This window comes from Myxocyprinus asiaticus, chromosome 20 (assembly GCF_019703515.2).
Source record: "Myxocyprinus asiaticus isolate MX2 ecotype Aquarium Trade chromosome 20, UBuf_Myxa_2, whole genome shotgun sequence".
NCBI classification, from domain to species: domain Eukaryota; kingdom Metazoa; phylum Chordata; class Actinopteri; order Cypriniformes; family Catostomidae; genus Myxocyprinus; species Myxocyprinus asiaticus.
This window is the reverse complement of record NC_059363.1, coordinates 31,333,681-31,348,936: the sequence shown is the minus strand read 5'-3', so window position 1 is coordinate 31,348,936 and position 15,256 is coordinate 31,333,681. Positions and strand designations below refer to the sequence as shown.

At 40.0% G+C, this 15,256-nt stretch overlaps 1 protein-coding gene across 2 annotated transcripts in view; it reads left to right on the top strand.

The window, feature by feature from the left end:
* Positions 1–14,498, top strand: part of LOC127411319 (sodium/potassium/calcium exchanger 4-like) — a 104,042-nt gene extending 89,544 nt beyond the window's left edge. For both annotated transcript variants that reach the window (XM_051646815.1, XM_051646814.1), the window contains exons 13-17: positions 9,456–9,622; positions 9,919–10,033; positions 10,141–10,253; positions 10,346–10,411; positions 12,556–14,498. In XM_051646815.1, the coding sequence (XP_051502775.1) occupies positions 9,456–9,622; positions 9,919–10,033; positions 10,141–10,253; positions 10,346–10,411; positions 12,556–12,708 (614 nt within the window). In that variant the 3' untranslated portion in view covers positions 12,709–14,498. The remainder of the gene's footprint in view (positions 1–9,455; positions 9,623–9,918; positions 10,034–10,140; positions 10,254–10,345; positions 10,412–12,555) is intronic.
* Positions 14,499–15,256: the final 758 nt, after the last annotated feature.

Genomic DNA, 15,256 nt, shown 5'->3' with positions numbered 1-15,256 from the left:
TTTGGTGCGACTGATTTTAAACTGGCTTTATTAAAGTCCCCGGTCACAATGAACGCGGCCTCAGGGTGCGCGGTTTCCTGCTCACTTATAATCCCATACAGTTCCTTGAGTGCCCGGTCTGTGTCAGCTTGTGGGGGAATGTACACAGCAGTGATAATGACCGCTGTGAATTCCCTCGGTAGCCAGAATGGTCGACACAGAAGCATAAGAAATTCCAGATCAGGAGAACAGAAAGACTTGATGGAATGTACGTTCCTCTGATCACACCAGGATTTGTTGATCATAAAACATACACCACCTCCTCTAGTTTTACCTGAGAGGTCTTTCACTCTGTCCGCTCGGTGCATGGAGAACCCCACGGGTTCAATGGCTGAGTCTGGAATCTCTGCAGACATCCAAGTTTCCGTAAGGCAGATAATGCAGCAGTCCCTCGTCTCTCGTTGGAAAGAGATCCGCGCTTTCAGCTCGCAGAGCTTGTTATCCAGAGACTGAACATTTGCCAGTAGAATAGTGGGTAGCGGGGGTCGATTTGCACGGCGTCTTACTCCGATGAGAACGCCGGCTCTGTTTCCCCTTTTCCTTCTGCGTTTCCACGGCCGTGCTGCCCAGACAAAGGGCTCCGCTTGCGTGTTTGTAAACAGCGGGTCGGCATTGAGGAATGTGAAGTCCGGTTTTCGGTGTGAGATCGCTGAACCAATGTCCAAAAGTGTTTGTCTGTCGTAGACAATAAGGCAGACAACACCCAAGACAAAAAACATAAGAATTGTAAACAAAACAAACAAAACATTGCTATGTTGTGTCGGAGCTCGCAACACAGCATCCATACTCGGCGCCATCTTGAGTATGACATACATAATAAGCAGTGCCCAGTGGACACAAAGAAATCAACTCTCAATCAACTCTTGCAGCCAAGATCTGAGAAGAGAGAGAGGAAACATCCAAGTTATAGAATCTGGCGAAGGTGTTAGGGGAAGGCCAGCCTGCTGCCAAACAGATGTCCTGCAAGGACACCATTCATCCAAGCCCAGGATGAATACAATACAGTGAGAAAGTCTTCGAACGGCCTCCAAAGCAAACAAAGAGCTGCTCTGACTCGTACGATCAACATACATGCACAGTGCCCTCACAGAGCAGGGCGATTGCAATTTCTGTGCCTCGTCCGATTCAAGAGGAGGAAAAAAAGCATTCAGAGTTACCTGTGTCCTAAAAGCAGTGCAGAACTTTAAGCACATAACACTGCCTAGGTTTAAGTACAGCCTTAGACAAGCCAGGCCAAAACTCCAGACAAGAAACATGGACCAATAGGACCTGAAGAACCCCCACACGCTTCACAGAAGCCGAAGCGAGTAACAGCACAGTCTTCGAGGAGAGTGCGCGCAAGCTCGCCACCTTAAGTGGCTCAAATGGGGAACCCGTAAGCGCGTTCAACACAAGTGCTAAGTCCCAGACCAGAACAGTATTAGGACGAGAGGGTCTGAGATGCCTTGCTCCACACAAAATCTTTATAATCAAAGGGTGCTTGCCCACAGATAAACCCCCCAACGAGGCATGATTCCTCGCAATGGCAGCGATGTAGACTTTGAGCATGAGTGGAGTAAGTCCTGCATCCAGCCGCTCTTGCAAGAAGTGCAGTATCTTCTGCACAGGGCAATGCACTAGGCCCTTCACCAGAGAGGAGCACCAGTCTGCAAAAACTTGCCATTTAAAGGCATATACTCTGCCCTGTAATAATGTGTCAAGCACCAGCTGCGACAACTTGACTGTGTCAAACGAGCCCTCTGTAGGGGCCAGACATGCAGTCTCCACAGCTCTGACCAAGGATGAAAAATCATACCTCTTGCTTGCGAGAGCAAATTCCCCTTCAGTGGAATTTTCCATGGGGGGGGGTGCACTGCTGCATGTGTGACAGACCCGACGGTGTAGTTTACCCAGCACTGCTACATGTGTGACAGACCCAACGGTGTAACTGTGGCCACGGCAGCCAACAGTCTCAGGGCTCACTTAAAACTTTTCATTGGAAAAGCTCTCCCTAGCTTGAAGCTTGCCAAGCATTAAAGAACAGACTGAGTGCGTTTGTCAGACAGATGCGCCAGCATGGCCACAGAGTCAAGTCTCATGCCTAAGAATGCTGACTAGGCACCAATACATTTTTTGCCCAATATCAGGTTTTATGAACCATCATAAACGAACTCAAAATCCTATGCTGTATTGCAATATAAACAACATGGCGGTGCACATACCCGGCATTTTTTGTAATCAATCATTAAAAACATCTAAAAATCACATTATATGTTTGATAATATATAATCTGTCCTCCAGTGCATGTGCTGTAAAGTGTAAGGTGAAATTTTTTGAATTACAACATGCATTAAAGAACTCCCACTTTGGGTTTAGTCAGTACAGGAAAACTCACGTACAAAAGGGTTAAATCCAAAATGGGATACAGCCGCCGTACTACTTGGTGACCAGAAAATAATGGTTGTAGAAGCCTTTCTATATGTCGCATTTCAGCACAGACTCTATCACGTCTTTGGCAAGAAGATTTTGTACCATAGAACGCAAAATCATCGCTTCCTGCACTGCCTCTGTCGAGGATAGAACGGCATTAAATAAAGGCTGCCGCCTCGCAAACAGCAGAACATAATAAGGTGAAGTCAGAATTTTACATACACCTTAGCCAAATACATTTAAACTCAGTTTTTCACAATTCCTGACATTTAATCGTAGAAAACATTCCCTGTCTTAGGTCAGTTAGGATCACTACTTTATTTTAAGAATGGTGAAATGTCAGAATAATAGTAGAGAGAGTGATTTATTTCAGCTTTTATTTCTTTCATCACATTCCCAGTGGGTCAGAAGTTTACATACAATTTGTTAATATTTGGTAGCATTGCCTTGAAGGGTAGCCTTCCACAAGCTTCTCACAATAAGTTGCTGGAATTTTGTCCCATTCCTCCAGACAGAACTGGTGTAACTGAGTCAGGTTTGTAGGCCTCCTTTCTCGCACACGCTTTTTCAGTTCTGCCCACAAATTTTCTATCAGATTGAGGTCAGGGCTTTGTGATGGCCGCTCCAATACCTTGACTTTGTTGTCCTTAAGCCATTTTGCCACAACTTTGGAGGTATGCTTGGGGTCATTGTCCATTTGGAAGACCCATATGCGACCGAGCTTTAATTTCCTGGCTGATGTCTTGAGATGTTGCTTCAATATATCAATCAATATATAATAAATCAATATAACAATGGTCATCATGGCCAAACAGTAGAATTGGGGTACTCGAGTTTGGACTCGGAGTTGTTTCACTGTGTTTAAGCAAACACACGCACACACACATACGCATGTGCACAGGCATGCTCATCAGTCAACCAATACGCTTGAATGTTACTACAGAGACTACTATATAACATCGACTACCAAGGTGGCTGGCAGGACGAAAACATAAAGACAGGTGTGTAGCCAATGTAATAGAAACTAAACGAGGCAGTTTCACACGACACGGGACCTGACAACTGGTAAAATTGTGTGTGGCGTTTGTGCAGCCAAGACGGTGCTTGCATTGCAGTTTCATCGTTGTGAAAAACTTAAAATCAAGACTTTCATTGAGTCACCCACATCATGTCTCTCACAGTTTTCTAAAAACAGCATATCAAAATAAAAATAAATAAAAATGGTAATAATATTGGATATTAAGTATTTTTAGGCATAATGTATCTACACATGTAGGCTTCTGTAGTCTCTTGTGATCCACGCAGTGCTGTCAGCTTGAACTGGTTCATAATAGCTTGATGAATTAATTGCGTAACTTTTTTTAAATAGTCTGGGAAAAAGCGTTATTGCTAAAGCAGACAGCAACTCTTAATAGATAAACAGTACCTATTTATTATTGATTGACTATTTTCAAAGCAATGATGAGCTGCTTAAAATACATTCTTTTACAGCATTTGTCCACCATTCACAACATTCAACCATGCACAATAAAATATTAGGACATTTTGGGCAGTGAAATGTTTTGTTTATAATTTAATTATAGACTATAAAATAAATGTATTATTCGATAACAGTTTGTGTATGAAGATAAACTTCATGTTACGAGTTGAATTTAGTTGGTTATGGTGTTTTTATTTTAAATGTTTATTTTATTTTTATTGTAAAGCACCGGGTAGCTTATGCACATCTTTTTTTTAGCCTATATCTCTAACAATTTTGAAGGTCAATTCTGTTAAATTTATGACTCAAAATTATTATTCTCCATGTTTTTGCGGTTAAAGAAGAGCTCAGTGAAATTTTCTTTGGTTGGTATTTAAAGAGTGATTGCAGACCAATGCGGCTGCCGCTCAAGCAAATATCAATTATTATTATTTTTTATCTTCTGTGGAAGCTGCTGCGAGACGCACACGGATGCATCAGGGATTTAGGTACACGAGCAGCACGCAGAACTGCCCTGCACTGTGCGGTTTCCCGCAAATTAACTAGAAAATCATGTCCATGATGACTTGGCCGTAATATTATCAGTGGGCTTTTCCAGTGTTTTTGGATGTAGCATTTGCAGTCAAATCATGAGACGTAACTTCTCAGCGAGTGCTAATTACTACTGTGTTGACTCATTTGTACAGTATTTATTTTCCTAGATCAGTTGTCAGATAGAGAAAAAAGATTCAGACAGAAATCTCAGTATAGACTATTATTTCTTTAGATAGGGATAATAAAAAAAAATAAAAAATAAAATTGAATGTGAAATGCAGCAGAGGTATTTTTGTTACATTTATATTGGCAAACTGTTTTTCTTAGTTGTGAAGTTTAAAATAAGCTTAAAATATTGATATTGAGTTTACGGTTACAATTTTAATTCAGATTCATGAACAGATTAATTCGGACTCTGCCTGTTATGGACTCGGTCTTGAGTCCGACTCTGCCCATTTTAGACTTGGACTCAAAACTACTTGTTTAAAGACTTGGACTTGACTTGGACTCGAATAAGGTGGACTCGAACCCAACACCAAACAGTTCAATTTTTTTTTCATGAGACCAGAGGACATTTCACCAAAAAGTAAGATCTTTGTCCCCATGTGCACATTCAAACTGTAGTCTGGCTTTTTTATGGTGGTTTTGGAGCAGTGGCTTCTTCCTTGCTGAGCAGCCTTTCAGGTTATGTCGATATAGGACTTGTTTTACTGTGGATATAGATACTTGTCTACCTGTTACCTCCAGCATCTTCACAAGGTCCTTTACTGTTGTTCTGGGATTGATTTGCACTTTTCGCACCAAACTACGTTAATCTCAAGGAGACAGAATGCATCTCCTTCTTGAGAGATATGATGGCTGTGTGGTCCCATGGCGTTTATACTTGCGTAATATTGTTTGTACAGATGTACGTGGTACCTTCAGGCATTTGGAAATTACTCCCAAGGATGAACCAGACTTGTGGAGGTCCAGAGTTTTTTTTCTGAGGTCTTTGCTGATTTCTTTTGATTTTCCCATCATGACAAGCAAAGAGGCACTGAGTTTGAAGGTAGGCCTTAAAATATATCCACAGGTACACATCCAATTCAGTACACCTTCTATCAGAAGCTAATTGGCTAATTATCAAAAGGATTGACATAATTTTCTGGAATTTTCCAAGCTGCTTAAAGGCACAGTTAACTCCCACTGGAATTGTGATAGTCAATTAAAAGTGAAACAATCTGTCTGTAAACAATTGTTTGAAAAATTACTTGTGTCATGCACAAAGTAGATGTCCTAAACAATTTGCCAAAACTATAGTTTGCTAATATTAAATCTGTGGAGTGGTTAAAAAATGAGTTTTAATGACTTCAACCTAAGTTTATGTAAACTTCTGACTTCAACTGTAGCCATGTTCGACTGTGTGCAGCACCCAACTTAACATAACTGGAAGAGTGTGCCACACGTCCATATAACGGGCCAAAGGACATAAGGGCTCACTTTTGTTTACCGGGTGCTAAACGCTGCTCGCTCTTGGGATTTGGAATTAAGCTCTTTTGTGAGTCTTTATGAACGCCTCGTGCATGCACAGCAAGGTCTCGCGACTTTATAGGAACGTGAAATTTTGTTGCCATGGAGCCAACAACAACATAAACAGAAACACCGTCTGGAACAACTTCTTGATCCCGGCAATCCGTGGTGGGGACAACAGGGGAAACGTGGTCCGGGCCATCTTCAAAGCTGGAGCAAACAATTCCGTGGGCTCTGGTCCATGCTTCACAATGCCAACATTGTCAAGAGTGCTTACTCTGCCCAGAAGGAGTCTTGCTGCTGGGACAGGAGCCTGAAAGCACAATTTTACACCAAGCCCATGGGTACTGAGGCCTAACTGCTGGCTCTGTCTCCACTTTCATGTGAGCCAGAGTTTCTTGAGCACTGATTTTGGCAGGGCATTGCCCCGAGGTTGAGCACAAGTGAGCCAGTTGTGCAAAGCCACCTCACCTCGGCAAGATGTGCTTAAACGCCTGCGACTGCTGGGCGTCACCGGAGAGTCCATGCTGTTCCACCAGGGCATTGAGCAATGCAGTTTAGTCCTTGTCACGTATCTCTGTGAGAGAACCAGAGATGACGTTCCAAGGATACCAAGCTACCCATAGACCTAGCGATAGACTCGGCAGTAGTTTTGGAAGCCCAGAGCGCTAGATCAGTAGCCCAACAGCCTTTAAATAGCTCGAGGTCTGGACCGTTTTTATCCATCTCCTTAAGCAGGTCAGCCAAGTAGACCTACAGCACCACCGTGGTGTGCAGAGCCAAACCAGCCTGACCCGCTGCCGCATAGGTTTTGCCCACGACTGCCCCTTCCACCTGCATGATCACAACATAGCCCTTTTGCATGGCATGGTTGAGCATTGTGAAGGCTGCTGCACCAGAAATGTGAGTAAGGCACACTCCACATTATGAGCTACTGGTCATGCAGCTCCAGGAAAAATGGCACCGGATGGCTGGAGTCACACTGGTTCAGTAGAAACCTCTCATCAAGCCGAGAACTTTCCAAGCATGTGCCATTCAAGAGAACCTGATACAGCTCAGCATCAGAGACCTTATTCCAGCATTTCTTCACCCTGCAGGGGGAAATACAACCAGACTCATCAGCCGAGTGAGACCAGTCCTCGCCTTAAGATGCCACAAGCGATATAGCAACTTTTCCTCATCACAATCGCCAAACGTGACCGCAACGTGTTTGCCAACCATCAACAACGTATCAAACATGCAAGTGATACTCTTGTTCGTCTGAGCATAACAAGGAAGTAGTAAGTAATCCACTCGCTGTGAAGAGGTGCAGTATCGATGACAAAGCGTAGATTCGAGTGTCCAGAATACGAGAGATGTGGAGCGCCAAGCACCATCTGCCAATGGTTTGGCATGATTGAAAGGGCTTCAGAGATCATCACTCCTGGGAGGAGCTTCCCATAGCATCAGCAAATGAGGTAGCATCGATGTGACCGACTTGAAAGAGAACTAGATTCTTTAAATAAAGCAATGAGTCTGAGGGGCAGAGTCACTAAACAGTAACGCCACTTTTTCACGTGGTATTTCAGTGCAAAAAAACTGCATCTTATTCACTAACCACCCGCAATCACATTTAGCGGGCGCAATCAGCGCTAAAATTGCGCAAGTCATTGTCATTCCTTTCCGCACAAACACACCTCCTTTCTATGTAATTTAGGTTCATTAAAGATTGCACTTCATTCACAAAACTCCGTGCAATTTGCCCTGCACAAATTACATCGCCCTATTTCTGCCAAAAAAATAGTAGGCGGTAAAATTTATTTGATTTAAAAGAACCGTTTGTGGACATTTTCAACTGATCATATCAGCAGCAAATAATCAAATAATCATGAAATGGAGAAGAGCGTTATAACCTGGCATATATCCAGATGTGCATTGTCATCAAGCGCACGTTTTGCCTGTTTAAGAGATGATCCAGGTATCATGATTAAAGTGATGCTGTTCAGTTGTGGCAGGGTGTGTCAAATACAGTGGTCTGTGGCATCCTCCGCCATACTGCGCTCAGAATCGGACCGCAAGATCAGAATTGTGCGTGCAAATTGCACTCAGCAGCACATTCTACATTCTCCATTTTGTGGGCACGTTTGCAAGTTGCAAGTTCGAATCCAAGGTGTGCTGAGTGACTCCAGCCAGGTATCCTAAGGAACCAAATTGGCCCGGTTGCTAGGGAGGGTAGAGTCACATGGGGTAACCTCCTCGTGGTTGCGATTAGTGGTTCTCACTCTCAATGGGGCACGTGGTAAGTTGTGCGTGGATCGCGGAGAGTAGCATGAGCCTCCACATGCGGAGTCTCTGTGGATGTGTCATGCACAATGAGCCACGTGATAAGATGCACGGATTGACGGTCTCAGAAGTGGAAGCAATTGAGACTTTTCCTCCGCTACCCGGATTGAAGTGAGTAACCACACCACCACGAGGACCTACTAAGTAGTGGGAATTGGGCATGCCAAATTGGGAGAAAAGGGGATAAAAAATAAAAACAAGAATGGTCTGATTGCCTATGATTTTAGTGATTCAGGGATATTGTAGTTTTTAAAAAATTATTTCTAAGTTATTGTAAATTGAAATGTCTTTTCAGTTTAGTTTTTGCTAGTTTTCACTCTACATTTCACACTTTTTTTATTATTGTTTTTAGTTTCAGTATATTTTTAATTTAGTTTTAGGATTTCAGGGCTGATGTAATTAACTGATATCATTTAATGTAATTTACTGTATGTGTGTGTATCATCATTTAAATGTTTAATGCTGTTCTCTTGGCTGTCTGTTATCGCTATCTAGTGGCAATTTTATGTTTAGTGAAGGCTGGTTGTACATTTTATAATGTACTTTGTATCAAAAACTAAAATTAATTATTTTAAAATGAATGAATTCTATTTTTTTTTTTTTTTTATAAAATAAAAAATCATGAAAATGTATTTTAGTTTAGTTTGTTTTTTCTTATTATTTTACAACGCAAATGCTTTTTATTTTTGTTTCAGTTAACAAAATCGTTTTTTTATTTTTTGTTGAGAATAAAACTGATTCTTACAGTATTTTGCTTTTGGAGTGGACAGAAAACAATTCTTGAAGCTGGAAACTTGTCGCATTGCCTGGTTAGAACACAGTGTAAATTCTATAAGCTCAATGCATTGGTTATTCAATTCAGAGTACAACACTATTATGATCAAAATGTATGCAAATCACATGATAAAGGATCTCTTTTTTGGGGGGGATTTAACCATTCATTGACTTTGTTTCAAATGGCTGTTATGCATTGTATGGGCATTTCTCATGAGTTTTATTATGAGCTATGCTTTCATCTAAGCAATTGTGCTGGGCTGCCCACCCAGTGAACTCCTAAGTCACCATAAATAACAGCATTGGCTGGTCAAGTGAATGGCATGAACAAAACAAGAAGCTTTTTGTAGCGCTATAATTGGTGATCTGCTGTACTCAATGACTGTAGGGGGCTGTATGGATAGAGTCAAGTTTTTCATCTCCTGGCCTATTTTGGTTCTGCTATACTTTACCGTGCCCAACTGTGCCAAGCCACGCTGGGAACACCTCTTCATGCTGTCCTTCTTCCTCTCTACACTGTGGATAGCCATCTTCTCCTACTTCATGGTGTGGATGGTGAGTCTCTGTGTGTGTGTACGCACAGTTTGTACTACAAACATGAATAATACCTAAAATTATGCGGCTTGTTGAGAGGTGTGATATTACTTTCCTAAACAATCAGACTTGTGATTTTCATGTTGCGGATGACAAAATGGACAATAAATAAATAAATAGATAAATAAATAAAAAACAAATCAATTCTTTGCCTTTTTGCTGATTGTAAGTCATACTGCTTTTATGCATGATACATCACTGTTGCAGCAGGACATACATTTCATTGAAACTCTTTTATGTGGATTTGCTATGTGCAGGTCACAGTCATTGGATATACACTTGGAATCCCAGATGTTATAATGGGTATCACCTTCCTGGCTGCTGGCACCAGTGTTCCAGATTGCATAGCAAGTCTCATTGTTGCACGGCAAGGTACAGCTCTCTTTTTGTAATTTTTCTTGCTTTCCTATTCTGTCTGATGTCTCATAAATTTTTTAGATGGCTTTTCCAACTCTGGCTTCATGTCTTTGTGTGTTCAGGCCTGGGGGACATGGCTGTCTCCAACACAATTGGCAGTAATGTCTTTGATATCCTGGTTGGACTTGGCGTTCCCTGGGGCATCCAGACAATGGCTGTCAACTATGGCTCTGTGGTATCTGTCATTTTCTCACTTCTCACACATGCATATACACACACACACAAACCTACAATGACAGTGAAATTAACTTTTTTTTGTTTCCCCAGGTTCAGATCAACAGTAGAGGATTGGTTTACTCTGTGGTGCTGCTACTGGGCTCGGTGGCTTTAACGGTGAGCAAACATCTTAAGAACAATTTACTTTTAACAACCAAATACAACTAAACTACAGACTGACTGTGTCCAATAATTTTTTTAATTTATTTATTTATTTATTTTATTTCTACTTTTGGCACTAAAATAAATAAATATCTTTAAAAAAAATAAATAAATTAATTTAAAAAAAAAAAAATATATATATATATATATATATATATATATATATATATATATATATATATATATATATATTTAAGTAATAATTTGATTATTGTTTTTAATAATAAGTCATACACTTATTTATAGTCGTTAATTACAGTTAAATATAGTTATTATCAGTGATGATTTCTCAGGGCCAGCAAAGCCTTCTCTGCTGGCGTAACATGCCTAATAAATAAATCTTTTTTCATCCTTTCATTCTCATTTACCTTTCTGCCTATGTATTTTCAATCACTTTCCACTCCTAATTCATCTACAAACGAATAGCAAAAAACAAAAAGTTTATCCAATCAGAATTTATTCCTCAATGCTTACAAGCAAAGTGTGACAACTGCTTCACAAATCGCATGCCCAAAGCAGCACGTGAATCTGAGCTCCACCCCGTCAGGCCTTCAGAATTTCCACAGAATCCCTCAACACTGCAGTGAATGGGCATCTAAAGTCAGATTGTCAGATTCATCAGCCAATCAGATTGATTTATTTGTTCTTGGTGGGTGTGGTCTTTAGGATATGTCCCAGTCCAGGCCTTCTAGCTGGCCTTGAGTCAAGCTTTAAGTGATGAACATAATTTGAAAGCGAAGAGCACAAGATCTTGCTGACAAGTTGGCTGTCACTGCCACATCACCATTGAGAAAGAGATCCTTTTGATTTAAAATTTAAATCACAAATATTATTAGAGAGCTTTTTCTTGGTATTAGACCTCCTTGGTTCTGGCTTTCGTGCGTGGGCGTGTTTTTAAAATATCAATTGGTATTATTAGTTGACTGCCACGTAATGTAAGATAGGTATACGGTGTCTTATTCATTGTGAAACTGTGTTTTCTTAATGGCATGAATCGCACTGAAGGCCTAGACTTAAAATGCACAGGCTGCGGCTGGTTATTATTATTAGTAGTAGTAGTAGTATTTTATTATTTATAATAATAATAGTAATAATAATAAATTGCTTTACATTTCTTAATAATTATTATAATAAAATAATTATGAGAATTCTATTAACAATAATTTTATAAATGATTATTAACAATAATTAAGTGTTATTGTTATTATTATTATTATTATTATTATTAATAACAATAATAATAATGTTGTGAAGTTTTACGATTATGTATAGTTGCTAATTACAATTTATTAAATATTATTATTATTAATATAATTACTAATATGGATATTAGCAGTAATAAAATGTACATTTTTAATAATAGAATAAAAAATATATTTAACATATAAATATTAAATATATCTATGCAAAGTTGTTTCATGGTCTAAATGGTCACACAGTTATCTTTGTTTTGGTCTTAAATTGGTAAATGTACATTGCTTGGTGTTTCTTATTTGAGAAATCAATTGCAACCTTTATCGGTAGACCTGATATTAAAGAATCGATAAACAACTGAATAGAATGTTTGAATATCTGCAAAAATATTAGTCTCTCTCTAAACAAAAATGTGATTTGCCCTTTTTTTTTAATTCCCTTTTCTCCCCAATTTTGCATGCCCAATTCCCACTACTTACTAGGTCCTCGTGGTGGTGCGGTTACTCACCTCAATCCGGGTGGTGGAGGACAAGTCTCAGTTGCCTCCGCTTCTGAGATAGTCATTCCACGCATCTCATCACGTGGCTCGCTGTGCATGACACCGCGGAGACTCACAGCATGTGGAGGCTCATGCTATTCTCCGCGATCCACGCACAGCTTACCACACGCCCCATTGACAGCGAGAACCACTAATCGCGACCACAAGGAGGTTACCCCATGTGACTCTACCCTACCTAGCAACTGGGCCAATTTATTTGCTTAGGAGACCTGGCTGGAGTCACTCAGCACACCCTGGATTCGAACTCGCGACTCCAGGGGTGGTAGTCACCATCAATACTCGCTGAGCTTCCCAGGCCCCTGTGTGATTTGCACTTTTTAATCTAATTTCATTTCTCCACCTGCAGGTGTTGGGCATCCATGTGAACAGGTGGAAGTTGGACTTTAAGCTGGGAATGTATGTGCTTGTGTTGTATGCCATCTTCCTGTGCTTTTCCATCATGATTGAATACAACATCTTCACTTTTGTCAACCTGCCCATGTGTCAAGAGGATCTGTAAGGCCAGAGGATTTCCACTGGCTTGGAACCAAATTACCTCCGGGTTGGACCAACACCCACACAACACACCCAAAATCCCCAATGAATGTCCTGTTAATGCAATTTCTCAAAAACATTAAATCTCACTACTGAGGGGCAACAAAACCATCGTCTCCTACTTGCATATCCTCACCACTGTGGCTCAGAAGGTGTAACTGTATTTCCAAGAAAAACTGGTGCTTCAAACTTCTCTACATTAGTTCCAAGAAATGACATTCTCCTCGGCAGCCCTGTTTATAACGGGATATTCTTCTGAACCTCAGACAATTGTGGTGCACCCTTCTAATGTTTTTTCTGGATTATTCAGTACAGGGATTTCAAACGACACAATTACATCACAAACTGCACATATACACCAATGACAGAATGTTGCTCATTCACATATGCATTAGCAATCTACATTCTCCAATTTCTATCTTCCTTTAGACTGTATGACATGAACATATATGTAATGCACTTTATATATGGCATACAACATCTATATCATACTAATTTATGTCCTCCAGTATGGAAACATTTAAGTACGCTCTTGATGTGGTGCAATAAAGAGAGGGGAATGATATTAAATGACTGCCCACGGGCAAAAGATTTCTTCAGCTTGTTACACACAGAGATTTTTGAGAAATGAAAGGCTTACATCATATTACAGAATAACAGATGTGGAACATATTCTATATAGATCATGCAACAGGATGAGATCTTATGGAATTCTAATGAGCTGGACGATATATAGCCTGCTGGAAGAGAGGCCATCAAGAGGGGAGCAGCTTCTAACACATTGGAATTGAAGCTGTGCAGTTGGACACGTTTTGATTTCCCATTTATAATTAGATGCACCCTGCATTAACTAATTAAGTCTAACCAATCATGAAAGCACACATCACACGCTGCTACTCACCTCTTTCTCAGCCCAGAGCAGACAACTCTCAGGAGAGCGATTTTTATTGCTTGTTTTGTGGTGTGGAAGACTGATAACTGCAGCTGCTTTAATATTTCGCACAACATACAGTCTAGATTACAAACAGGGATCCTGGATTTTTGAAAACATGCTACAAATCAATGCATCTGTTGTTTATATGTAAATACGACATCAATTATCCTGTTTAAAACAGTGCTTCCTTAAAGATGATGGGAGGGGGGTGGATTTACATGCGTGACCCAAGCGGTTACTTTTTCTTTATTTACAATGCACCCTGACCTCACACTCTGGACCTTTTATTACTGTTTGTGTGTAATGCATGATTTGGCACAAAGAAGCCATTTTTCAAAAGGGCGTAAGCTGTGTGAGCTCACCGTCAATGTCCCTGCAAGGGTAAATCTCACAAAAAAAAAAGTGTCCAAGTCATATTTACATAGGGAATTATATTTTGCATAAAGAAAATGAAACCTGTATTTAGGGCTATTAAGATTTTCTGCATTTTTACATTATTTTAGTGACAATTAAGCACATTTCCCACCCAAGTTCTCATTACGGTAATATTGGTATTTTTAATTGGTATAAAAGGCATTACAACAAATACTAACATGATGTATAAAAACTACAATTGAAATAATATATCACTGTTTTTCAGCATTAAAGTAATGATCAGATTTTTTTTATGATGGTAATGCAAATTGGGGTAGGGCTGGTTAAAGGAAGAGTTCACCAAAAATGTAAGTTCTCTCATCATTTACTCACCGTCATGCCATCCCAGATGTGTATGACTTTCATTTTTCTGCAGAACACAAATGAAGATTTTTTAGAAGAATGTTTCAGCTCTGTAGGTCCAAACAGTGCAAGTCAACAGCGTCCAAAACTTTGAAGCTCCAAAAAGCACAAAGGCAGCAAAAAAGAAATCCATATCTTTAGAAGCGATATGGTAGGATGTGGGTGAGAAACAGATCAATATTTAAGTACTTTTTTCCTATAAAATCTCCTCCCTGCCTAGTAGGTGGCGAAATGCACAAAGAATGCGAATCGCCAAAAACAAAAGAAGAACTTTTAGGAGAGAAGAGTGCTTAGGAGGGCTGTTTAAAAGTGAAGATTTATTGTAAAAAAAAAAGGAATTAAATATTTATCTGTTTCTCACCCACACCTATCATATCACTTCTGAAGACATGGATTTAACCACTGGAGCCTTTATGTGCTGCCTTTATTTGCTTTTTGAGCTTCAACGTATTGGCCTCTGTTGACACTCATTGTATGGACGTACAGAGCTGAAATGTTCTTCTAAAAATCTTTGTGGTCAGCAGAAGAAATAAAATCATACACATCTAAGATGGCAGGAGGCTGAGTAAATGAAAGCATTTTCATTTTTGGGTGAACATCCCTTTAATTTTCGTGAAAATAATGCAAAAACACAATGCAAAAAAAATTCTTAACTATCCTAAAAATAGGCTACATTTTCTGTAAGCAATGTGTCATTTTGGATTTATTTCTTTTAATTTGGCTGTGAAATATGACCCGGACATTTTCTTGACTGGTTTCGTGAGATTCACCCATAAATGGCAGCTACTGGACCCCCATTCAC